The 27,055-nt window shown below is 43.6% G+C and overlaps 1 protein-coding gene across 1 annotated transcript in view; it reads left to right on the plus strand.

The window, feature by feature from the left end:
* The window catches only part of LOC130513406 (uncharacterized), a 328,720-nt gene that overhangs the window by 10,998 nt on the left and 290,667 nt on the right, over nt 1-27,055 (plus strand). Inside the window, exons 3-4 of the mRNA XM_057012116.1 lie at nt 811-912; nt 25,901-26,002. Coding sequence (XP_056868096.1) covers nt 811-912; nt 25,901-26,002 — 204 coding nt within the window. The remainder of the gene's footprint in view (nt 1-810; nt 913-25,900; nt 26,003-27,055) is intronic.

The raw sequence follows: 27,055 nt of genomic DNA on the forward strand, positions 1-27,055 counted from the left end.
ACTTCGCGGATTTCACTTTTCGCGTGTTACTTTTGGAACGTAACTCCCGCGATAAATGAGGGATCACTGTACATCCACACAGGATCACAGGACACCAACAGGATTTTGGTTTATCTTGCACGTTTTCTCTCAGTGGTTTGTTGTTCTATGTTGTGGAACCACTGTGAAATAAATGCAGGAGTGGGTGTCATTTCTGTCATCTCTTTTAAATAGAGCAGTGGTCTTTGAGGACTTGGATTATAGAAATAATTGAAGAGGGGAACAAATGAGGGAAGTTAAAAAGTCCTGACTAGTATGTTTATGTAGCACCAAATCATTTATTGGCTGAGCTGAAGACAGTCCTTTCACCATGTTGGCCTGTGGAAAACCAGTGTTGTCGGGCCCGATGGACCAGCGTCCCCGTCGTTGCCGGACCACCATTGGCCACCATTTGGGTTTTGGGATCAAAGTGGGGGCGTTTCCTGTATCCGGTTCTCCTCACGGATCCATGACTACAACATGTTGCTGCAAGTGCAGAGATGTTTGCTCTGGAAAGAACTTTAGAGCACATTCAGTGCTGCAGGATGAGGGGCTGGAAAAGGTGCCAGTTCTTTTCTCACTGCAGGGAACAGTTAAAAAAAGCAGCTTAAACTCTGAAAACATGAAAATTATACAGAGACATCATTGATTTATTGATTCAGTTGTTATTCAGAATGTATTAGAAATGTTCCTGTTTGATAAAAATGCAGTGAATTGGGATTATTTAACTACAACCTCTACAGATTATTTACCTTCATCACAGTCTCATCACTATTTCTGATGTTTCCTCAGGATGGACGAGGACAGAGCAGAGTCCACAGTGCCCAGCTGTGTGTCCCTGAACAGTGACCGGTCCAAACATGGACTAATAGACTTCAGAAGTTCAGACCAAATGTAAGAAAACTAAAGCGTGATGATGTGTTTGTGTGCCAGCTGTTAGTCACATTAACAGCAGCAGGTTGTGAGTTTATTATTGGAGATGTTTAACACTTAAACCTCAGACAGTCATATAGTTACATACCTAATGTGAATATTGTTGATTAGAAACAAGAATCATGTTTAAAACTGAAAGATGAATTCAGACATAAATGCTGGAACAATATTGAGTCTTGATCAGGTTTTTTCATTCTATAAATCAAAGGACTAATAGAGATGTGTTTCATAGTGAGAGGGGGGAGCACATCCTATCAAACTGGGACCAGTCAGCTCCACCAGGAGAGTCCTCTTGTTCACAATCTGGAAGCAGATCTGGAGATGCTGAAATGAAGCCCAAACAAAGTAAAATTGTTCAATATAAAATTAACTTGTGATGTCATGAATTTGTAGTTGTGTTGATGATTTATTATAGATGGAAATCACTGGTTTACTTATGTTCAGGAAGTGATCTGCAGGAGGTGATAGAAGGCCATAAGATGAGTCTGAAGAGAAGATGTGAACATGTGACTGAAGGAACTAACGAAGCAGGAAGTGGAACCCTGCTGAACAAGAGCTACGCTGAGCTCTACATCACTGAGGGACAAAGTGAGGAGGTGGGCACACAACATGAGGTGAGACAGCTTGAGATAACCTCCAAGAAGAACATCCAGGACACTCCAATCAAGTGCCAGGACATCTTCAAAGTCTTATCTGAGCAACAGAGACACATCAGAGTGGTTCTGACCAACGGTGTCGCCGGCGTTGGAAAAACCTTCTCAGTGCAGAAGTTCAGTCTGGACTGGGCAGAAGGTTTGGAGAACCAAGACATCAGTCTGGTGCTTCCGCTCTCATGCAGGGAGCTGAACTTGATCAGAGATGAGCAGCACAGTCTTCTCTCAGTGCTTCATGTTTTCCATCCAACATTACAGAAGATCAGAGCAGAAGATCTGACTGTCTGGAAACTTCTGTTCATCTTTGATGGCCTGGATGAAAGCAGATTTTCACTGCATTTCAACAAGCATCAGGTCATCTCTGATGTCACACAAGTATCGTCCGTTGACGTGCTCCTGGTGAACCTCATCCAGGGGAACCTGCTTCCCTCAGCTCTCATCTGGATCACCTCCAGACCTGCAGCAGCCTATCAGATTCCTCCCTCGTGTGTTGACAGGATCACAGAAGTACGAGGCTTCACTGACTCCCAGAAGGAGGAGTACTTCAGGAGGAGGTTCAGTGATGAAGATCTGTCCAAGAGAATCATCTCACACATCAAGGCCTCCAGGAGCCTCCACATCATGTGTCTGATCCCAGTTTTCTGCTGGATCACTGCTATAGTTCTGGAGGACATGATGACCAGAGACCAGAGAGGAGAGCTGCCCAAAACCCTGACTGACCTCTACTCACACTTCCTGAGGGTTCAGATAAAGAGGAAGAAGCAGAAATATGGAGGAAAGCAGAGACCAGAGGAACTGACTGAGGCTGATAAAGAACTCCTTCTGAAGTTGGGTCGGCTGGCGTTTGAACATCTGGAGAAAGGAAACATCATGTTCTACTCAGAAGACCTGGAGCGATGTGGACTGGACGTCTCCGAGGTGTCGGTGTACTTAGGAGTTTGTACAGAGATCTTCAAAAGAGAGCGTGTGATCTTCCAGAAATCAGTCTACTGCTTTGTTCATCTGAGCATTCAGGAGTTTCTGGCTGCCGTCTACATGTTCCACCGTTACACCAGGAAAGACACAGTGGTTATGAATCAGTTCCTAAAATATTCGAAACCAAACCCCTTTTCCTGGTTTACATTGTTGTTTGCAAAAAACAATCCAGTCACATCTCTTGATGACTTCCTCAGGAGAGCACTAATGAAATCTCTTGAAAGTAAAAATGGCCACCTGGACTTGTTTGTTCGCTTCCTTCATGGTCTCTCTCTGGAGTCCAATCAGAGGATCTTGGGTGGACTGTTGGATCAGAGGGACAGCCATCCAGAAACCATCCAGAAGGTCCTCAACAACCTGAAGGAGGAGAACAGTGATGAAATCTCCCCAGACAGAAGCATCAACATCTTCCACTGTCTGATGGAGATGAAGGATCAGTCAGTCCATCAGGAGATCCAAGAGATCCTGAAGTCAGAGAAGAAATCAGAGAGGAGACTGTCAGAGATCCACTGTTCAGCTCTGGCCTACCTGCTGCAGATGTCAGAGGAGGTTCTGGATGAGCTGAACCTGCAGCAGTACAACACCTCAGATGAGGGACGACGTCGCCTGATTCCAGTTGTGAGGAACTGCAGGAAGGCCGAGTAAGTAAAGACTTTTGGGGCCAGACATCGGCGTTTAAATCAAGCGAGTGGATCATGTCAGGTAGCAATACCCCCTCCAGTGGTCATTCCTTCAATTCTTTTTTTTTTATGATCAAATTTTTTATTTTCAAGTAAAGGCAAAAAATACAATACAGAAGGAACAAGCCTAAGGCCAAGAACATGCCATAGGACAAAATACAATAGAGACACTACTAATTAAAATAAATAAATAAATAAATAAAATAAAAAAATAAAAATATGTATATAAAGAAAGAAAGACAGGACAAAAATAAATAAAATAAAAAAATCACATATTGACAAAAATGGAGGGAATTGCACTTAAAAAAGGGGGAAACGGCAATGGAACTATATTAGAAGAGCTAGAGGAGATAAGATTTTATGTCATGCTACTCAAAGACTCAGCGGCGGTACGCCATATATTGATTGTAGTTTCATTTGCGCAGTTAATCCGAGCAGTTGAAAGCTCCATGTAAATGACATCGAGCAGGGACAATACCCAAGATCGGGTGGTCAGAGAGTGAGGTGGTTTCCAACGAGTTGCAATCATTTTTTTTGCTGCTGTTAATCCAGCAAAAATTAGTCTTTTTTTTGGTTTGGAAATCTTAAGAACTGAAAGATCATCTAAGATCAAAACAGGTATAGTTACAGGCACCACTACATGTGTCAGGTCAGACAACTTAGCAGCAACATTCTTCCAGAAACTTTGGACGGGAGGGCAGTCCCAAAACATATGGATGTAAGTGCCTAGAGCTTTCAGAGAGCATAGTGTACAATATGGGTCATTGGTAATTTTCATATGATGAAGTTTAACAGGGGTAAGGTATGTTCTATGCAAAAAGTTAAAGTGGATATGTTGATGGTCTGGGTTGCGGGATGCTTCCGTTATACTGGACCAGACCACATTCCAATCAAACTGCTGAGCAAGGTCAGGACAATCTTTTTTCCAAATTCTCTCGATGGGGAGTGAGGCTGGGTCCCTTTGCAAAAAACGGTATAGTTTAGAGACTACGCCCTTAGCTCCTTTATGTTTAGTAAACAAGTCTCTTAATGGGTGGGTAGGTAAAGAGCACTGCAGGGGCACACCTTGTGCTTTAAGTGCTGATCTTAGTTGTAAGTAAAAGAAAAAAGAGGAATTTGGCAAGTCAAAAGCCACCCTAATATCATTGAAAGAGAGTAACCCAGAGTCATTGCAGATATCCTTAAGATAGCAAACACCCCTCTGTTGCCATTGAGGAGCAGCAATAGGCCGTCCTCCTATTAAAATCCCATTATTGTTGAAAATTGGGGAAAAGGGGTGCCATTTACAGGCCAGACGACAGTGTGTCTCAACTTGTCTCCATGTCGATACAAGGTAAGAAATTAGGGGGCCAAAACGTAATTGACACTGTTTTTTAGAAATGTTGCTGAAGAGAACATCCTGAAGAGTCCATGGTTGAACTGCATTGCTTTCTAGCGTATGCCAGGAGACAGAACAATCAGGATTAAACCAGGAGAGTAAGGGCCTAAGCACAAATGACCAGAAATATAGCTTAAAGTCAGGTACCGCCAAACCTCCATCCTCCCTCCTTCTCTGCAGGACGGACATTTTCAGACGAGGGCGCTTTTTGTTCCATATAAATTTGGTGGTTGCAGATTGGAGCTTACTCCAATGGTCAGATGGAGGAGGGAGGGGAATCATAGAGCTAACAAAGTTAATTCTAGGCAAGATGTTCATTTTGATGACAGAGACACGGGCACGGATAGACATAGGAAGATCAACCCACCGGTCCAAATCCCTTAATGTTTTGTTTAGAACTACAGAGTAATTATATTTAGTGATCTGGTTTAGAGAGGGGAATATTTCAATTCCTAAATATGTAAAGTGTGGTACTATGGGGATGTTGATTGGAAGAACAGAAGATTTAGCAGCCTCATTGAGATGTAAGAGAGCAGATTTGGACCAATTAATTTTAAACCCTGACAAATTCCCAAACTCTTCACAAATAGCCAGTAGGTGTGGTGAAAACTAAGACATCATCCGCATATAGCGACAGCTGATGTTGGGTGTTGCAGACAGAGATAGGCAAAATCAAATTAGATTGACGAATTGCTTCGGCTAGAGCAGGGGTCGGCAACCCGCGGCTCTGGAGCCACATGTGGCTCTTTGGCACCGCCCTAGTGGCTCCCTGGAGCTTTTTCAAAAATATGAAAATGGAAATTGTTTTAATATAATTTCTGTAGGAGGAAAAACGTGACAAACATTCTTAAAGTTTTCCAATTTCCAATAAATGTGTATAATAAATATTTAATTTCAACATCTCATTATAATGGAAGTTAAACTTAAAGCTCCATTGCACAGCAGAGTGGCCACGTGGTGCGTCATTCTCTCCAGGATGCGCTGCAGGGAAAATAAACATTTAATCATGAATGCTCATTATGTATTTGTAGCCTACTAATCATTTGGAAAGTAGGCTAATACAGCTAATATAGACACTTACAGCATGTGTTGCCTTTATTATAAGCCCTATAAAAGGCTTTAATTTTTTGCGGCTCCAGACACCTTTGTTTCTCGTTTTTTTGGTCCAATATGGCTCTTCCAACATTTTGGGTTGCCGACCTCTGGGCTAGAGGCTCCAGAGAAAGTACAAATAATGCAGGGCTGAGCGGGCAGCCCTGGCGTGAGGACCTGGAAACTGAGAAAAGAGAAGAATACATTTGACCAGTCAAAACCTGAGCGGAAGGATTTGAATAAAGCGTCTTAATCATTCCAATAAAATTCTTGCCAAAGCCCATTGTCTCTAAGACAGACCACAAGAATGGCCACTCTAGACGGTCAAAAGCTTTCATGGCATCCAGCGAGAGTACAGACATAGGTGTTTTGTTGTCTGTTGCTGCCTCAATAATGTGAAGAAGACGCCTAACATTATCAGTTGCCAAACGTGACTTTATGAAACCTACCTGGTCAGGGTTGACCAGCAACGGCATGTAACGTTCAAGACGGCGAGCAAGGAGTTTAGCAAAAATCTTCAAGTCAGAGTTTAGGAGGCTGAGTGGACGGTAGCTCGAGCAATCAGTGGGGTCTTTATCCTTTTTCAGCAGTAGGGAAATGAGGGCTGTGTTAACATCCCTCGAAAATCCACCCCTTTCAATCGAGAACACAATCATATCTAAAAGAAATGGGCCCAAATGTTCCCAGAAAGTAACGTAAAATTCAGGAGGGATGCCATCAATGCCTGGTGATTTCCCTTTCTGCATTGTTTTTGCAGCTTTTTCAAGTTCTTCCAGGAGAATTGGTCTTTCTAAGTGAGAGGAGTCAGTTCCTGATAGTTGGGGTAAACGTAATTGATTTAAAAATCTGTCACATTGAATTTTATCCAAGGACACCTCTGTTTTATATAGCTCAGAATAAAAAGTTCGGAATGTGCAATTTATCTGTTTAGGATCAGTGCTAATGTTGCCATCTGCCAGTTTAATGGCAGGGATGTCTGCAAAATGGTCATTAGCTCTGATTCTCATAGCCAGGAGATGGCTCGATCTGGCACCATGAAAATAATATTTTTGTCTGGTCCTGTGAATTTGAAATTCGGATTGCTGTTTCAAAATGTTGTTGATTTCCTTTTTAATTATTGTGCGTTGTAGAGCAACTGGTTCTGTAAAATTGGATTGCAAAATGGAGTCCAACCTGGTAAATTCTAGTTCAAGATTTTGTAAATGAAGGGATCTTGATTTTCGTGCATTGGAGCTAAATAAAATAGTATTGCTTCTAATAAAGCCTTTGATAGCATCCCAAAGGATTCTGGGGTCCTCCACAGAACCAACATTGAAGTTGAGAAATTCTTTGATGTTTGGTGTACTCTTCATTTTTAAGTAATGAGGTATTGAAGCGCCATCTAACAGCGCGTTTGGAGACGTAATTCAAAGTTACAGAGCAGAAGACACCCTTGTGGTCTGAAAGAGCTATTGGGAGTAAGGTTGCAGTATTGACAAGTTGAAATAGTTGTGGAGAAGCGAAGAGGTAGTCTATCCTAGAAAAAGATTTGTGGCGGCCAGAGAAAAAAGTATAATCTCTGGTGGTGGGATTGACTAACCGCCAAATGTCCATCAGGCCCAAGTTATTAGCCCAAGATTTTAAAGCATTCGTGGCCATAGACTGGCCTCCCGATGAGGTTGCGCTAGATCTATCAGAAACTGGGTCCCATACTGCATTAAAATCCGCTCCTACAATGAAAGAGTAATCTGTCAATTCTAGCATTTTTGTTGTGATTAAATTATAAAAATCTTTTCTGAAATCATTAGGGGCATATAGAGATATAAGGGCTATCTTCCTTGAGTGGACTTCTATCTGAGCTATCGCAACTCTACCCGATTCATCAGCCCAGGATGTTGCAATTTTTACAGGCAAACTACGTCTCACAACAATGGCCACACCTTTAGTTTTTGTGTCTGCAGAGGAAAATGCTATAGTGTGAAAAAATCTGTCTGCAAAACGACCCATGTCAGCCTTCAGCAGGTGTGTCTCCTGCAGCAGTGCTATGTCAATGTTTTTTCTTTTAAGCAGAGTAAGAGTGCTAGTACGCTTATGGGGAGCATTCAATCCACCACAGTTCCATACTAAAATGTTAAGATCACCCATGTTCTAAGAAAAAAGCTCTAGGCACAAACAAAGAGAAAATGTTACCATAGTCCTCCTCCATTAATAGTGCAATCACAAGTGTATTTGAGAAAGGGTCCCTCATTAAACAATATGGATAAAACAAAAACAGAACAAAAAGAATATGTAAAATAAAATATAAAACACAAAAATAAAAGAAAAAAGAAAACACAATAAACATGCATACAAAAGGCAAATAGTTAAGTAGGCCTGTGATCATATTGGATATGGGGCAGCCAGGGTAGAAGGCCCAGCCCGGCAGTACAATAATAGAAATGATTGTAGCATACAGTAAGACTAGTATTTAGATGTTCACTCAAATCGCGCCAACAGCGTCAAAAACAAGTCAGAAAAAATAAGATAAAGAAATCTACCACTCCTAATGGAAGTGAAGTAGCTTATATATATATATATACACACACACACACCATAAGCGAACAATAACGTTGTGCTCATTTACAAATTAACATTGAGATACGTACAGAGCAGGTGCAGGGCACCTATCTCGGGACAAAGTAGCTCTGGAACCAAAGTAACAAGAGTAAACACCAATCGAAGCCAGTATACCAACCGATATGAGATCGGTGCAGTCAATTCCGGTGAAAAACGAAGTAGAACTCGGTCTCGTAACAATAATACTCGAGAATGAGCTGCGTTTACGGCAATGAAGCAATGTTATTCTGTACCGGAGCCACTGGGTTCGTGGGTCGACCGGCATCCAAAAAGTCTTCCGCTTCTTTCGGGGACGTGAAGGCCTTGAACTGGGCACCGTCTTTAATTTTGAGAGTGGCCGGGTAGAGCAGAAAAAAGTCCAAACCTTTAGCTCGAGCTGTATCCATAGCTCGTTGAAAACTTTGACGGCGCCTGACAGTGAAGTTGCTGTAATCCGGAGAAAAGCGAATCTTCCGACCGTTGATGGAGAGGAGATCCTTCTTGGCAGCACGTAGAATGGCTAGGCGGGAAGAGTAGCGAAGCACGCTGAAAATCAGGGTGCGAGTAGCACCACGAGTGCGGGCACCGTAGCTGTAGATTCTGCGTGCACTCATGATCTCAATCCGGGTGTCGCCAAGCGTGGGGAACCACTTAGGGAGAGACTGTGAAATAAACTGGGTAGCGCTAGAGCCCTCAAGCCCTTCGTCCAAGCCAATGACACGGATGTTGCAGCTTCTACTCCTGTCTTCCATGTCGGCTAGCTTAAAGTCTATGGCCTGCAAAGCCCGGTCGTGCTTGTCCACTTTGCGACAATTACTTCCGACAGTAGTTTTCAGTGAGTCTACGTCGGATTTAATGGCATTGAGGGCAGTCGTGAGCGTAGTTAGCTCAGCTTGAATGGCACTTAGCTTCACATCGTTGTCTTTCCCCAGTTGTTGGATTTCGGAAAGCCGCGGCTCCAGGTACTCGCGTTGCTTCTGCATCATGTACTCGGCAATTGCGTCGACGTCAGTGTCTCGAGAGACGCTGGGGATTTTTTTCTTGGAGGACATCAGAGGCATATGTTTTGTACCACCCCAAAATGAGAAACCTGTAGCTACGAATTAATTAACAGTTTGACAACGCCGGGCAGAGAGCAGTAAGCCTAGGCAGCCATCTTGTCCAGCCGATCACGTGACTCCCATTCCTTCAATTCTTATTTCCATTGCAGCGTCCATAAATAAAAACAAAAACCAATTCATTCAGAAATGTTCAAAGTTCAATCCAGACAAACCAACATAAGGCAGGAATAATAGGAGCCACAAGTTAACTGACTATCATGAAATTACTGTCATGTCATTAAATAACTTTTGTTTGTTTGTATACATCGTATTCAAACGACAGAAAAACACATTTTAACTAATGACACGTGACTATTTTGCTTCATTTGTTCAACGTAAAAACAGCCGGCCTCGTTGGTTTAAATGGGTGTTTTACGTCTTTGTGGCGGTTCCGTTTGGAGCCTTTATGTGACCCACAAAGTTGTTTGACCCTTTCCACACCCGTTAGGTGGCAACTTCATCACTAGCAACAAAAGGTGCAGTGAAAATGATTTGAAGGAAAACAGGCAGATATAACAGAAGCTGAGGGCAATCGATGCAACCAGAGACACTGATGTCATCGATCGGATCGCTGAATTAAGACTTGACGCACGATCGTACAAATTGTATGAAATGCAAAATATCCAAAGAGCCGATAGACAGATAAAAAGATGCACGTTTTTTTAAACCATTTGCTACAATCATTTTAAATATTGAGTAATTATGAGCTGTTCTAAAATAAGACAAATGTTGAGAATAATTCAGTTGCATTTCAGATCTGATGGTCGTTCAAACTGTTGCTCTACGGTGTTGAATTTAGCTTTTCCAGGAAATGAGCTACATTTGTGTTGAGGTAGATTCTCAGATAAGTTGATTAGAAATCCCAAAGTTTGACTCACCATTTTTGTTTCATACACAACAGACTGTTTGGTAGTTTTCTTTCAAAGAGTCATTGGGAAGTTGTGGCCTCAGCAATGACGTCAAACCCTTCTCATCTACGGGAGCTGAGCTTAAGCGAGAACCAAAGCCTGACAGATGCTGCAGTAAAGTTACTGTCTTCTGCAATGATGCATCCAAACTGCAGACTGGAGACGCTCAGGTCAGGAGGCCTCTGTTGGTCTTTTCTAAATTTCTTTACATTTTCTGCTTTTCTCTTCATTTTCAGATTTAGAAATGTGTTTTTATTTGCCCCATTTATTGGTTTTCTAGGTTGTCGTGCTGTAATTTATCAGATCTTAGCTGTGACTCTCTGGCCTCGGCGCTGAGGTCCAATCCCTCCCATCTGAAGGTTCTGGACCTGAGCTTCATCAGTCTAGATGATCCAGGAGTGAAGCTGCTCTGTTCTGGACTGGAGAGTCTAAACTGTAAGCTGGAGACTCTCAGGTCAGCCTTCTTTTGTCTTCGACATAACAACTAAGGCTTCAAAATAAACTCCATTGACTTTTGGAGAAGAGAAGTGTAGTATGAATTAAATGAGCCATTGAAAGTTAATTTTATAGATACTTTTTAACTATGTTGTTGCTGTAATATCCCAGTTTATCAGTGGGGGCCAGAGCTCTCCTGACTCCAAGGGCCCTGATTAAATAATGAAATAAAATGAAATAATGATTTTGAGCAAGTGTAATATGACTTTTCCTCCAATAAGAGATCATTTCTTGCCATGATTCCTTATCCAGACTGAGTTACTGCAGTTTATCAAAGACCAGCTGTGACTCTCTGGCCTCGGCGCTGAGGTCCAATTCCTCCCATCTGAGGGTTCTGGAGCTGAGTCAGAACCAGCTGAAGGATCCAGCAGTGAAGCTGCTCTGTGGTGTTCTCCAGGATCCTCTCTGTAAGCTGGAGACTCTCAGGTCAGTCAGAGATGATCCAGTACTTTCCCAGGTGTAACTAGTTAGACAATAAATGTTTACATGTTTGATCTTTGTTATAAACGTAGTGTTACAGTTCTCAGAAAAAAGACCACACAGGACAGATTTGTAGTATTAAATTGGTTGTGGAAATCTGTCCCATGTGAGGATGGTCATCAATGACTAGAAAGGAAGTATCAGTTGTAGATTTGTCTTGTTTTATTTTAGGCTGGCCACAAAACCGCCCAAACATTCAGACAAATCAAAAATGGCTCTTCCTGTCTTTTAAAGATCAGAAGGAAAACTAGAAAACCCAAAAAGAAAGCTGCTGCAGTGTGCCATGCCCCTTCTCTACTGAGAAAAGCCATCCCAAAAAAGAGAAAAGCCCAAGTGTGAAGTGAGCACCCTGTTAAACCTTGGTACCGAAAGCCTGCAATCATTCTCATCTTAGGTGGCTTCATTCCAGCCAGAAGCCCAAACCTGCCTCCCTCTTAAAGGGGCAGCAGATCAGTCCAACCACAGAAACCTTCATGAAGATCTGAAGCTTTCAGCATCCACAATTGTTGCACCTCACTTCCATTGGAGTCCAAATCAGAAGTCAACAAGTTGATTCTACACCGATTCTACACAATGCAACCATTTTAAAAAATGTTTCCATGCAGACGTTTTCACAATTTTTTATATAAATCTGTTTGTTCATCACCTCCTTCTTTTGTAATGATCATTAAAGAAAATGACCTTATTTGAGTTTTTCTCCTCACAAATATGACTTTCTATGAACGATGCAATAAATGCAGCTTGCAATCTAAGACAATATGGAAGTATGTGTCTATAATAGTAGTGGAAGTAGTTCATAAAATAATACATTTTCTCTTCTAATCGAATCTCTCTATGTTATTAAAGAAAAACCTGCTCTTAGTCAACAAAATCTAAGACATCAGCCAAAAATCCTAATTTTCTATAATATAATATAAAACAGTAGAGAAGACTCTTTCTGCAGAGACACTGGTGGCAGGAATGCAGAAGTATCACTTGCTCAACTTGGAAGGTGGAGCAGAAACCACCAGCTGAGAAGGTCCTCAGCGAGAGGAAGTGGTGGAGAACCATGAAACTTGCTAAGCTCCACCTCAGCTCCAGAGATGGGCTGAGCTGTAGCTGTGGCACCAGGTATCGCCCAGAAGAGCCTCCAACAAACAAGCTCTTGTCTTGGGAGGAGAGGGCTTTGAATCTCAGCTCAGTGTGCTTGTCTCTAGTAGGTCGCAGCTGCACCTTTTCCTGAGGTCCTTGTTGATGCCCTGAGGGGAATTGATGCTCCTGCAATGTTTTCTGGCAGCATTGAGCTTGCAGTGGGGCAATCAAACACACTGTGGGGGGGCTCTCTTTCCTTCTCTTATCTGGAGAACAAGTGACACCAGCAGCCAATCATTGTTGGAGAAATGTGCAGTCAGGGGAACTCTGCGTCCAGACTATAGCCACCCTTCCAGCATCCAGCAGTGTCTAAAACCTTTGATTTGGTTTGAGAAATGTGGTCTCACAAACTTGGAAGGTATTTTGACCTACACACACTTTACATACGGTGTAGATCTTGTCCAACTGCCCTGAAAGAACCCAAAATACGAACATACGGCAGATAAGCCGGTGCAGGACGAGAGGTTTGTTGCTTGTAAGCTGTGTTTTGCTCTGGTTGATTTTTATTTGTCTTCTCTCAAAATAATTGTTATTTTAGACTAAGTGACTGCAGTTTATCAGAGACCAGCTTTGATTCTGTGGCCTCAGCGCTGAAGTCCAACCTCTCCCATCTGAGGGTTCTGGACTTGAGCTACAACACGTTGCATGATTCAGGAGTGAAGCGGCTCTGTTCTGGACTGGAGAGTCCAAACTGTAAACTGGAGAGGCTCAGGTCAGTCTTCATTTTTCTACCTATATACCAGCTGCTAAGATGGTGAAGTGAGGCTGTTCTCAACACTGCTGTGATGCACGACATTAAAAAAATTCCTTGTAATATCGTGAATTCAGGTCTGACCCAACTAAGAACTAATGTAGGTTTAGTACTGACGCAGATAACATGCAGACCCACACCGTATAACCTTATCCTGCATTTTTCAGATTGATTAAGTGCAGGTTATCAGAGATCAGCTGTGGCTCTCTGGCCTTGGCGCTGAGGTCCAATCCCTCCCATCTCAGAGAACTGGACCTGAGTAAGAACCAGCTGCAGGATTCAGGGGTGAAGCTGCTCTGTGGTTTTCTCCACTTTCCAAACTGCCGACTGGAAACTCTGAGGTAAACACCATTCTCAAAAATGTCCATTATTCCATCCGAGGGTCCTTACACTTTCTGAGTGTGTGTGTTGTGCCCAGTTCCTTCAGGAGGGAGGGCCACACGGGGACCACTTATTCATGATAAATTGATTTAAGGACAATGAAAAAGCCGACAGATGGTAACCAAAATTAGACAAAACTAGGTGAGGGTGCCTGGTAGACACCAGCCAACGAGGAGGTAGATGGTGAGGGAGACAGGAAGTCATCTGAGACAGGTTGTGCCTTTAAAGATGAGCCACAGGTGAGATGGATCTCCATGATGAGATGGGAGGGAAAGAGGTGGGAGAACCTGGGAAGAGTGAGGGCCAGAACAATATATATTCTCCTTTGGAACAGTGCAAACCTGAGAGGTTGGAATTGTGGTAATTACATATTACTATCATTTTTTAACCTGTAACTAAATTAAATATTTACAGATCATGCCTTTGATTAACGTTTCAGATTAATACTGGTTTCACTTATAACCTTATAAAAGTTTCCCTTCTTTATTTAGATTAAGGAGCTGCAGGTTATCAGAGATCAGCTGTGACTCTCTGGCCTCGGCGCTGAGGTCCAATCCCTCCCATCTCAGAGAACTGGACCTCACTGAGAACCAGCTGCAGTATTCAGAGCTGAAGCTGCTGTCTGATCTCGTAGAGAATCCACACTATGGGCTGGAGACATTGAGTCAGTAGCTGGTTGAAGCCAGTCAACTCCCGCTCATCTGCTGCATCACTCACTGACCACTGGTGAAGAGCATCTGTCGTCTACTCCGTCCATAGATGAAAATTCAGTTTTTAAAAAGCGGTGGTGGACTTTCAGGAGATCAGTCGATGGTCGACAAAGCAGAAGCAGCTTCGCCTTGAAGTTAAATTAGTTCCTGGTATCACACAATGCATCTTTATAAAGTTCTAAATGGCTCCTCGGCCACTCTTATAAGCATGAAAACATTCTCTTAATTGTCTCTTCAAATGTCTGTATTATACGTTACTATTTTACATCATGCCTTCAGAATCTTTAGGGTTTGTGTCACTTTAGTAAAATCAAAGCATTTTTCTTTATGTGCCAGCAATTAACACAATCTAAGAAGTCTTTGACACTAAACATATGGAGCTGCTATAGAACAAACGATTTGTTGTTCTTAAGATAAAGAAATGCAACATTTCCCCAAGAGAAACGATGGCGATGGAAAAAGCCCTGGCTGTGTGTGTGCATCACAGCAGGCGTGGGTTCTCCTCTCTGTAGTCATGCGGGTCTCCTTTGAAGGGCAGATGAGGAGGTTGGTTACAGATTCCCCTCAGAAAGATGATTACGGTGCCAAAGGTCATCACCGGGGTAACCAGGAAGAGGCAGAGTCTACTGTACGAGCGATGCCGCTCCAGTTATCCTTCTCCTGTCAGGACCAGACATTTACGCCACTTTTGATCTTTTTGTTTGTTATTAAGTCATATGTTCATATATCCTCTTTCATATGTTATTTGTTGTGGTTCGGTTTCTGGTCGGCACTCGGACTTCTCACCTCCTCCTCTACCTGCAGGAACGGCATTCAGGGGGGGCCGATCTCCGAAGAGCGCTGAGTCTCCAGCGCACCTGCAGCTCGTTCCGCCTAAATCAGGAAGACAATAGTTAACAGCAAACGAAATAATTAAAATAAAAAGAATAAGCTTAGAATAAGCAAGGGATTGCGCAGTACACAGTCACAGATTCTCAATTTAATTTTTATGCGCTTTTTTGTAAACTTAGATTTGATTTTTTTTTAATTTGAAACTTTACTGTGTTTCCTTATGTGTTTATCTGCTTTGTGTTATGTGACAGAGGATCGAAACATTTTACATGTATTTTTGAGCATAACTTAAATTACATTTATTAATGCTAATAGTTTAATATCATACAGTGTAAATATTTGCATGAGGAAGTTTATGTAATGACAGAAACTACATTTTGGGTACAAATAAAGTTGATGAGTCTTTATATTTTCTGTTAAGTTTAAATGTATTTGTTATTTGACTCTTTATTTGCATATTTGAATGAAACTTGAACGCAAAGTTGTCTGCTCCTTTGTTTACTTCCGGTTTCTGTCGCTAGTTTCCGGTCTCGTGAGCTAACTCTCGCTAGCTTGTTACTGATGGTGTTTGTCAGCGCAGCATCAGCGAGTCTCCAGCCCGGACGCGGCTCCTTCGTGCGTCCATAGAGGCTCCGTCTGTCTCCTACTGACTTGTATCTCTACATTTTGTCGTCGCTGCTGGTTGTCAAACGTTTGCTGGAACTTCTGGCGCTCAGCTGCCGGCGACGGCAACTATATCTGTTTTAAAGAAGCGGAGGAGACCGCGGAGGAGGTTCCGAGGATGAACCCTCAGTGCGCCCGCTGTGGGAAGATCGTCTACCCGATAGAGAAAGTGAACTGCCTGGACAAGGTGAGCTGGATGACCCGGAGAAGCGTCCTTTTAGTCCGTTTTTGCGAGGATGACAGAAACGGGAACTTTGGGCAGGTCCTGTGAAGTGAGACACGTCGGTGATTGAGAAGTGGAAGGAAAACGACCCTTAAATAGCTTTTTAGGACTTAAATGGCAGATATCACAGAAAAAGAGCTCATCAATAACTGTAAATGAGCCAGACTTGCTGGTCAAACCAGGCTTTTGAAGGAAATCTGGCCTCGTTTTAAGTTTTTTAAATGCATTTCTTTAAACTCTTAGAACACAGAGGAACTATTTTATTGGGGGCAGAAAAGGTACATTTTTACCTGGTAAAATTCAGTCAAAAGAGCACTAAAAGCATGAATAAACTGAATCATGTAGATTCTAATGACATAAGCTGGAACTCCTCCAGTTACAGCCCATAATGAGACTGCAACTGTTTCTGTGAAAGTGAACTTTTATACAGTTTACATTCTGCAGATTTCTGTCAAATTTCAATGCAAACATTCACGTTAATCGATATAATAGAAATCTGTTACACATCATGGATCAGTCAGTAATCTTGGACAACAGCAACGTTTAATCCTGGATCACTGCTCCATATATTTAAATGAACAATGATGGCTGATACTGATTTAAGACAGAATTTGTGCATTTTGATGATCACATTCATCAGATTTTTAACCACTGATGGAAACATACTGATTCATTTAAATCAGGGGTGTCAAAGTCAAATGGACGGAGGGCCAAATAAAAAATGTAGCTCCAAGCCGAGGGCCAGACTGATCGAATGTTCATTGAAACATTTTAAAATGACCACATATAGTCTAGTGCAGGGGTCACCAACCTTTTTGAGACCGAGAGCTACTTCCTGGATACTGAATCATGTGAAGGGCTACCAGTTTGATACACACTTCTGAAATAGCCAATTTGCTCAATTTACCTTTAACTAAATGTCATTAACAGTTAATGATATTCATCTCTGCAAAGACACTGACCATGTTAATGATTTCTCACAATCAATAAACAATGATTTAACAAGATCGGGAACAGATAAATATCAATATGCAACACTTTATTTCTATATTTTGTCTTACTGCAAGTGTTTTTCAAATTGAAATAAATGTTGAAAACCATTTTAAAATGATCACTTCTCCAACAGTCTTAGGAAATCACAATGTCCCATTTTTACCAGCCACTGACATTTTTTAACAAATCATGAATTACTTTGCACCACGTTTGTACAAATAATAAATCATGTAAAATACAAAAATAAACTTTCAGATTTTAAAATAAATCTGATTACGCTTTGAACTTCACACTTCAGTCTGCAGATTTTTTCACATGAACATTTTAAACAATTGTTACATTTTACAAACACATTTAACAAATTCTGAAGGAGACACCAAATCTGGTGTCCGTTTCTTTGTCCGTTGGGGGGGGGAAGCCTGGCGTTGCTGCGGTTACCAGTGTGTTGTCCTCTGGTGGGGAACTTGACAGTGCAGCTCTGAGTGAGTCTGGCAGATGTGCATCAGGGAGGCCTGTTCTGTGTTGGTTCTTGATGAAGTTCATGTCAGAAAAGGCTGATTCACAAAGAGGTCGAACCAAAAAGGCTTGCAACCTTCATAGCTGCTGTACATACACCACTGTACTTTTCTGTGTCAACAAGGCACCAAAAGTTTGGTGCAGCCTGAGAGGCTTTGAGCTAAAGCTCATTTCACAATGTTACAATTTCAATTTGCATCTGTGCAGCATCCAGGCTGAAGGTTGCACTGAACTGCTGAGCAATGCATGATATGTCCACGTTGTCATGAACCAGCTCAGGGATCAGACAAAGTAGGGAGAACACACAGGATGGATTTTAGAACAAAGGGAATTTATTGACTGATCTGGCAAAACAACAAACCAAAGCAGAACACCCAAGCAGTCCTGGAGGGAGCCAAGCAAGAGAGTGACTGCCCAGACTGTGGAGCATTTATAGCCCTCACAGCTGATCAGTCCAGGTGAGCTGGATCACCACTTAGCAGCACTTGGCCCACCCACTGCCTGCAGAAGGGAGGAGACAAGAGAGGCAGGCAGAGAAGACACAGCCAGGGTCATCACACCCCCACCCATAAGAACGGAGACCACCAAGGTCATCCGAAAAAACGTACCCAAAACTGACCCCGGAACCTAAGCAAAAAAACTACTGTATTAGTATTTAGATTCAGGTGGCTACAGTTACCTTGTGGCCAAATTCCTTCAGTTGGTAGGGTATGCTGTCACCACCTGAAAAGACAGAGTACTTAACCCTGCAGAAGAAATTCCCTTAGGCTTTGGCAACCTTGTACCTACGAAAACAGACAGGGCAGACTAACCAACAGTAAGATCTCTACCACTCAAAAAGCACGAGACAGGGCATCCGCCATAACATTCTCCATGCCCTTGATGTGACAAATATCGAGCTGATAGGGCTGCAAATATAAGGCCCACCTCATCAGACGCTGGTTTGGATTTTGTAGGGTCTGTAAAAATGTTAACGGGTTATGATCAGTGTACACTTTCATGGGAGCACCCGTATTTAGGTACACCTCAAAATGCCTCAGAGCCCAAATCAAGGCAAGTGCCTCTTTCTCAATCACCGAATAGTTCAATTGGTGGGAATTGAACTTTCGGGAAAAAAAACTGACCGGTTTGTTGACACCAGATTTTTCCTCCTGTAAGAGGACCGCACCTGCTCCTACATTACTGGCATCAACCTGTAGTATGAAAGGCTTATCAAACTGGGGCAGCCAGCACTGGACAAGCACACAGGAGGGACTTGACAGTATCAAAAGCCAATTGACACTCCCCTTCTCCCTCTGCTGACCCCCCCCACCAGCACCAACCTGGTCAGCGGCCTTATTAACACAAAGAGCTGGGTTTCCCCCTGACAGATATGTACGTGCACCCACAGGCAGTGTGGCTTGAACAAAATAAGGCTTCATCAGGTTGACATGACAAATTTTTCTCCGTTTAGGCATAGCAACCATATAGTCCCGCTCAGAGACCTTGTGCAATACAGTAAACGGGCCAGCAAAACGAGCTTGAAATGGTGAACCCACTACTGGCAACAAAACCAGGACTTGGTCCCCAGGAGTAAACTGCCGTTGCTCAGCACAACGGCCAAACCATGCCTTCATCTTCTGGGAAGTTTGTAATTTCTCTTTTGCCAAGTGCCTAGCTACATACAGTCTGTGTCTAAAACCATCTGGTGCTGGAGCAATGGACGGGTTAGGCTTACGGGTCAACTGACAAGTATGACAAGTTTTGACAAAGTCTGAAACATCCCGTCTTAAACGAGGCCAAAAAAAACAACCCAGGATGCGAGCGCAGGTTTTCCTGACCCCCATGTGTCCTGCAATATCATGTGACGTCTTTAATACCAGGTCTCTGAATTTTAACGGTACCACTATCTGGATGACAGCTTTGCCCAAGAGGTTGTCCATATGAGGAACCCATTTCCTCACCAGAAGGTCATGGAGTATAAAGTAACCCTGAGAAGCATCATTAAAGTCCTCCATGGGAGAAACTTGGTCCAACAACCCTCTCAATGAAGGATCTACTTTCTGCTCCTTACTCAACTCACCATGTGGGAGAGACTGCAGAGGGACAGGTATGAAAAGAGGCATTTTCTCAGCCTTCTTTTCACAAGCAGCACTAATGTTAGCTTGGGCCATAGCACGGGTTACTGCACAGGCGGTAAAGACTTCTGACAGTGGCACACTCCTGGGACATGGAGAGCACCAGAACAGGAGCATGGTCGGCCTGGAACCCCACCTGATCTGGCCACACCCGATCACCTGCCAAGTCATTACCAAGGATCAGGTCTACCCCATCAACAGGAAGTTCAGGGCGAACAGCCACTTCTACCTCACCTGACACCAAGGCAGAGGTAAGTTCCATTTTGTGTAATCGGACAAAAAGAGGGACCAAACCCATTCCACGGACAAACACACTTACCAGTATCAGTATCTGAGCTAAAAGGCAAGATTGCCTCTCGCACAAAAGAGTCTAACGCACCCGTGTCTTGTAAAATGGTCACAGAAATCTTTCTATCAGTCCCTGGAATGGACACCAAGCCTTTAGAAAGGAATGCAGAATAACCTGCCTTCATATCCAGTTTTGGACTGCAGCGCAACCCCAGACATACCCCGTGGTGCAAACAAAACACTAGACTTAACCTGCCCAACATTTGACCTGGGTTTGTCAGGGCACTCATTTTTCCAATGACCCTTTCGCTTGCAATAATTACAAGTACTACCATCTTCAGACCTTTTCCAAGATGGATGTTCAACCCAGGGGGGTGAAACTGACTCCAGCCTCCCAGGGAGGAAATGGCTCTTATGAGTCAAAACATACTCAGCTAGCACAGCTGCTTTTTGAGGAACTTTAACCTTTCTTTCATTTATAAAGGTAGCTATACTGTCAGGCACACAGCTTTTTAGTTGCTCAAGAATTAGGTTACTCAGTTGTTCAAAGGTTTCAACGCCAGATGCAACACACCAACGATTAAATTGAGTGTCCAACTCACGCACAAATTCCACATGAGTCTGTATCCTGTTTACGAACACTCCTAAAGCGCTGCCTATAAGCTTCAGGGACCAATTCGTATGCTCTCAAGACCGCTGCCTTGACATGGTCATAGTTTCGGCCCTCTGATTTGGAAAGTGAAGCATAAGCTTCCCATGCCTTGCCAATCAGAACACACTGAAGAAGGAGGGTGCGATTGTCATCAGACCAACCCCTGGTCTCTCTCAAATAAGGAAAAAAAAAAGATCTGGATCCCTCTCTGTGAAGCTTGGAACCAAACGCAAATTAGCTAGTACATCAAAAACACCCTTCTCCGGAACAGAACCAGTATTTACCAGCTTTCCTTCCTTTAACAGATCTAGTCGACATTGCTCTAGTTCAACTTTAGCTCTGTCAGTTTTCTGCCTCATGACTTCCATTTCCAATTCCCTATTCTGTTTAAGTTTCATGTTCAAATTGTAACCTCAGAAGTTCTTTTTGTTGCTCAAATGTTAAAGACTCCACCCTAGCTGATGGCATGATCAAAGATCTTTTACTCAGCTCCTTTGTTACAAATATTTTATCTTCAATCAGCTTTTCTTTCACAGCCACCCTTACCATTTCTTTCAGCTTTTTATCTGTGATTTCAATTCCAAAGTGCTCAGCAATCTTCAAAAGTTGATCTTTGGTGCATTGGTCCAACAACTCCTCAGTGGGAGACTGAACAAACTCCTCCACCAAGGAAGCCATACTCCGTTGTACCTCCAACCCCCTCTACCATAGACTGGAGAAGAAAAAAAAAAAAAAAAAAAATCGTCCTAACTAAGCTCAACCCTAGTCTTCAAGCAGTTACCGGTGAGAGGCTTTTAATCGCAGAACCCAGCGGGGCTGGAAAGCACCTGCTATGCAGCCACTTCCAGGGAACCCCTGGACGTGAACCTGAGCATATAGCTCTACTCACTTTCACCACCACATAAAAGTTGCCACCACAGGTTCCCTACACAGAACCCATGGGATAAACCTACCAGGGGGTGAGACTCCAAAAACACCTACCCAGAAAAACTCACCGGTCTTCTGAAAAACTTGAACACAAAAACGTAATCAAAACTAAGCACTGACACCATCACCCAAAGTGTATTCCTCCCTCTAAATCAAATCCTTTCCCTAGTCGATTGGACGAGCCCCCATTTTGTCATGAACCAGCTCAGGGATCAGACAAAGTAGGGAGAACACACAGGATGGATTTTAGAACAAAGGGAATTTATCGACTGATCTGGCAAAACAACAAACCAAAGCAGAACACCCAAGCAGTCCTGGAGGGAGCCAAGCAAGAGAGTGACTGCCCAGACTGTGGAGCATTTATAGCCCTCACAGCTGATCAGTCCAGGTGAGCTGGATCACCACTTAGCAGCACTTGGCCCACCCACTGCCTGCAGAAGGGAGGAGACAACAGAGAGGCAGGCAGAGAAGACACAGCCAGGGTCGTCACAACGTTCATGAAAGGGTTAGAAATGAATGACACACATGGCTCAAGCTGATCCAGGTCACAAAACCTGTTCTCAAACTCTTGCCCAAGTCTTTTTATGAGCTGAGAGCACTTTTCTGCGCTTTTTTTGTCTGTAAATGCATCGAGAAAATGTTCATCTTGGCTTTAAATGCATTTACAGCACTGATCCTCTCAGCAACAGTCTCACCTTTGCCTTGCAGCTCCCAGTTCAAACTGTTCTGTTTCCCAGTAATGTCCGTTAAAAATGCAAGGTCCAGTGTCCAGTCAGTGTCCTCCAGCAGCGCGGCGTCTTCCCCTCTGGACTGCATGAACTCTTTTATTTCACTCACAAGGGACAAAAAAGGAAGCAAAATCCGTCCCCTGCTGAGCCATCGGATTTCTGTGTGTAGGAGCAGGTCACCATATTCAGTTGGCAGCTCCTCCAACAGAACCTTGAATGTTCTGAGCTGTTTGGCTCTGGAGCGGATGCTGTTTCTGATCTTCACCACAGGAGTCATCACGTGCTCAAAGCCCATCACTCTGGCACATGAGGCCTACAGACAGCAGGCTCATAGCAGGAGCCCCGTCTGTAGTGGGCCGCTCACAGCGGGAGCCCCGTCTGTAGTGGGCCGCTCACAGCGGGAGCCCCGTCTGTAGTGGGCCGCTCACAGTGGGAACCCCGTCTGTAGTGGGCCGCTCATATCAGGAGCCCCGTCTGTAGTGGGCCGCTCACAGCGGGAGCCCCGTCTGTAGTGGGCCGCTCATAGCGGGAGCCCCGTCTGTAGTGGGCCGCTCATAGCGGGAGCCCCGTCTGTCGTCACTGATACCAGCTTTTCTAGCGGCACTTTTTTCTCCACCAAAAACTCCTTCACCGCGTTATATGTGTCAACTCCCCTCGTTATATATGTCAACTCCCCTCGTTATATATGTCAACTCCCCTCGTAGTTGTCTTTAGGGGCAGTAGTGTGAGAAGTTCTTCTCTTGTGGAGAAAGAAACTTTCGTCGTGAAAATGATCTGTCTTCTTTCTTTTTTCTGCCATCTTTTTATGGGTCAGTCGTCTCCTCGTTTTGGCTGCGCCGCTAGGCTGTTTGGTCGTAGTGATCTGCGTAGACGCTACATTTTGGTCATGCGCATCATACTGACCTTTGAACTATACTAGGTCAAAGTTGATTTATATTAAACATTTTTTTAAATATATTGTTATTTCCAGTTTATGCGTAAGTGTGATTTAAACAAGAATCGCAAACAAAATAAATGAGATGCAGCTCATTGGAAAGTGGTGCTATTTGAGCTATTTTTAGAACAGGCCGGTGGGCGACTCAGGTGGTTCTGACGGGTGACCGGGTGCCCGCGGGCAACGTGTTGGTGACCCCTGGTCTAGTGAACCAAATTGAACCAACTGAAAACCTAACAAATATTTTACAAGATGATCAGATAAATAAAGCAATAGTTTCTTATGGCTCTGTCAGTCATTTTTCATTTTCAAGAGGCACAAAAGACAAATTTACTTTCTTTAAAAATCCCCATAACATGAACATTAAATGAATGAAGTGGTATTATTCAAGGCACCATCAGTAGATTTTCTCATTTAGCAAAAGTGGGCTAAATTTACTTCAAAGAAAAAAATTATAACAGCAATTTTCTATCATTCACTCAACTGAAATATTTTTAGAACATAATTGGATTGAAATACAATAACATAAAGTGCAAAAATCTATGAACCAAAAACAACACTTTCTTCAAGGAAAAGGCACATGTGCAGTGAAAAATATATAACTTTTAAACTTGAGCTGAGTAATAATTGTAAATGTGTTATTGCACATTACATTACATTACTGCGGGCCGGTTCTAATAATAAATCAATATCATCCCGGGGGCCAAAGAAAACCCTCGACCTTGACTCTGACATATGAGCTTTAAATGATTTCTTTTGACTCCCATTTATTTGGCTGTTTGGATATCATCTTTGCTAGTGTGTGTGCACGCGTACGCTCTATGGAACTGGCATAAAGGATGTTAAAATTAGTCTAAATTAGTCTAAATTAAATAAAAATTCATCCATTCATCATTCCGAACAGGCGGTGTTTGATTAGAAACTCTTTCTGAGCTCTGGTGCTCTGAAACATCTCTGCTTCCATTTTCAGCTGTTTTTATTCTCAATAACATCAAATCATCCATCCATCCCAATCGTTGTCCTGTTGGACCACCAAAGGACAAACACTTTCCATTTAGCACAGACAAAAAAAACCCAAATCCTGTTTAGCAATGAAGCTGTGGGGAGAGTTTGAGGAGCGTTTTTGAGGAACACGCTGCCATATTGGGTCCAAGCTGCTGGGGTTTTTGTTGTTCCAGGTGAATCGGTGGGCAGCGGCGTTACCGCCTGTCTCTGCCCCCCCTCTCTCCCCGTGGTCGAGGTTACGCCGGGCATCTTTACTGGTCCCGTTTTAAACAGGTTCTGTTGGGAACAGGTGTTCTCCAGAACTGTATTTCAGGCTGCTGTGCTGAAGGGCTGTTTTCAGTAGCAATAGAGCCAGAGTGTGCCTGCTCCATATGAACCCCCCCAGGCCGTGCTTTCCTCCTGGCTGAGCCATAATCAGCTCTGGATGGACTGGTTCACGCTTGGACTGAGTCAAGATTTGATAGCTTGACTGATTCTTACAGTTTTTGATCAAACCCCCATCTGCTGATTCCAGGAGATCTTTAAAGGATCTCAGAGCTTCAGATTTATGAAGCCTGCTCAGCCCCCGGCAGCGCTGATGAAACCATTTCATTCCTTCAAAAAAGCAGAACATGAAGCTCCAGAAAAGGTTTTTGTATCAAGTTTCCAACAGAACGAGGACAAGTGGGTAAAAGCGCCACTTTAAAGCCTCCACGCCTCAGGAAACATCCACCTTTAGGATGCCTGACTTTAGAGGATCATCGGTTCGCTCCGAGCACAAGAACAAACATTTTTAACCTCAGTCCAAGAACATCTGCCCTGAAATGATCAAAAACCTTCAGCGTAAAAAGATGGTGGAGAGAAAGCTGCTGGGAGGTTCTCAGAAGAGAAGTGGCATTAAAGCCAGCGTAGCCCAGGACCCCCTAATGAAGAAAAACAACATTGGTGCCAAGTTTCCCTTGCCCGTATGCGGGTCACTGGGGCCCCCTCCTGGAGCCAGGCCTGGGGGCGGGGCACGTTGGTGAGCGCCTGGTGGCCGGACCTCTGCCCATGGAGTCCGGCCAGGCACAGCCTGAAGAGGCAACATGGGACCCCCTTCCCGTGGGCTCACCACCTGCAGGAGGGGCCAGGGGGGGTCTGGTGCATTGTGTGTTGGGTAGCGGCCGAAGGCAGGGACCTTGGCGGTCTGATCCCCGGCTGCATAAACTGGCTCTAGGGACATGGAATGTGACCTCTCTGGTGGGAAAGGAGCCTGAGCTGGTGCGCGAGGTTGAGAAGTTCCGACTAGATATAGTCGGCCTCACCTCGACGCACAGCAAGGGCTCTGGAACCAGTCTTCTAGAGAGGGGTTGGACTCTCTACCACCCTGGAGTTGCCGATGGTGAGAGGCGACGGGCAGGGGTGGCAATTCTGGTTGCTCCCCGGCTCAGTGCCTGTATATTGGAGTTTACCCCGGTGGATGAGAGGGTAGCCTCCCTTCACCTTCGGGTGGGGGGACGGATCCTGTGGCCCAAACAGCAGTTCAGCGTATCCACCCTTTTTGGAGTCCTTAGAGGGAGTGCTGGAGAGTGCTCCTTCTGGGGGCTCCCTCGTCCTCCTGGGTAACTTCAATGCTCACGTCGGCAGCGACAGTGAGACCTGGAGAGGTGTGATTGGGAAGAACAGCCCCCTGATCAGAAATGTTCCTGTTTGATAAAAATGCAGTGAATTGGGATTATTTAACTACAACCTCTACAGATTATTTACCTTCATCACAGTCTCATTATATTTCTGATGTTTCCTCAGGATGGACGAGGACAGAGCAGAGTCCACAGTGCCCAGCAGGGTGTCCCTGAAGAGTGACCGGTCCAAACATGGAATGATAGACTTCAGAAGTTCAGACAAAATGTAAGAAAACTAAAGCGTGATGATGTGTTTGTGTGCCAGCTGTTAGTCACATTAACAGCAGCAGGTTGTGAGTTTATTATTGGAGATGTTTAACACTTAAACCTCAGACAGTCATATAGTTACATACTTAATGAGAATATTGTTGATTAGAAACAAGAATCATGTTTAAACTAAAAGATGAATTCAGACATAAATGCTGGAACAATATTGAGTCTTGATCAGGTTTTTTCATCCTATAAATCAAAGGACTAATAGAGATGTGTTTCATAGTGAGAGGGGGGAGCACATCCTATCAAACTGGGACCAGTCAGCTCCACCAGGAGAGTCCTCTTGTTCACAATCTGGAAGCAGATCTGGAGATGCTGAAATTAGGCCCAAACAAAGTAAAATTGTTCAATATGAAATTGAACTTGTGATGTCATGAATTTGTAGTTGTGTTGATGATTTATTATAGATGGAAATCATTGGTTTACTTATTTTCAGGAAGTGATCTGCAGGAGGTGATAGAAGGTCATAAGATCAGTCTGAAGAGAAGATGTGAACATGTGACTGAAGGAACTCATGAAGCAGGAAGTGGAACCCTGCTGAACAAGATCTACACTGAGCTCTACATCACTGAGGGACAAAGTGAGGAGGTGGACACACAACATGAGGTGAGACAGCTTGAGAGAACCTCCAAGAAGAACATCCAGGACACTCCAATCAAGTGCCAGGACATCTTCAAAGTCTTATCTGAGCAACAGAGACACATCAGAGTGGTTCTGACCAACGGTGTCGCCGGCGTTGGAAAAACCTTCTCAGTGCAGAAGTTCAGTCTGGACTGGGCAGAAGGTTTGGAGAACCAAGACATCAGTCTGGTGCTTCCGCTCTCATGGAGGGAGCTGAACTTGATCAGAGATGAGCAGCACAGTCTTCTCTCACTGCTTCATGTTTTCCATCCAACATTACAGAAGATCAGAGCAGAAGATCTGACTGTCTGGAAACTTCTGTTCATCTTTGATGGCCTGGATGAAAGCAGATTTTCACTGGATTTCAACAACCATCAGGTCATCT

Source organism: Takifugu flavidus, chromosome 17, assembly GCF_003711565.1.
Source record: "Takifugu flavidus isolate HTHZ2018 chromosome 17, ASM371156v2, whole genome shotgun sequence".
Classification (NCBI taxonomy): domain Eukaryota; kingdom Metazoa; phylum Chordata; class Actinopteri; order Tetraodontiformes; family Tetraodontidae; genus Takifugu; species Takifugu flavidus.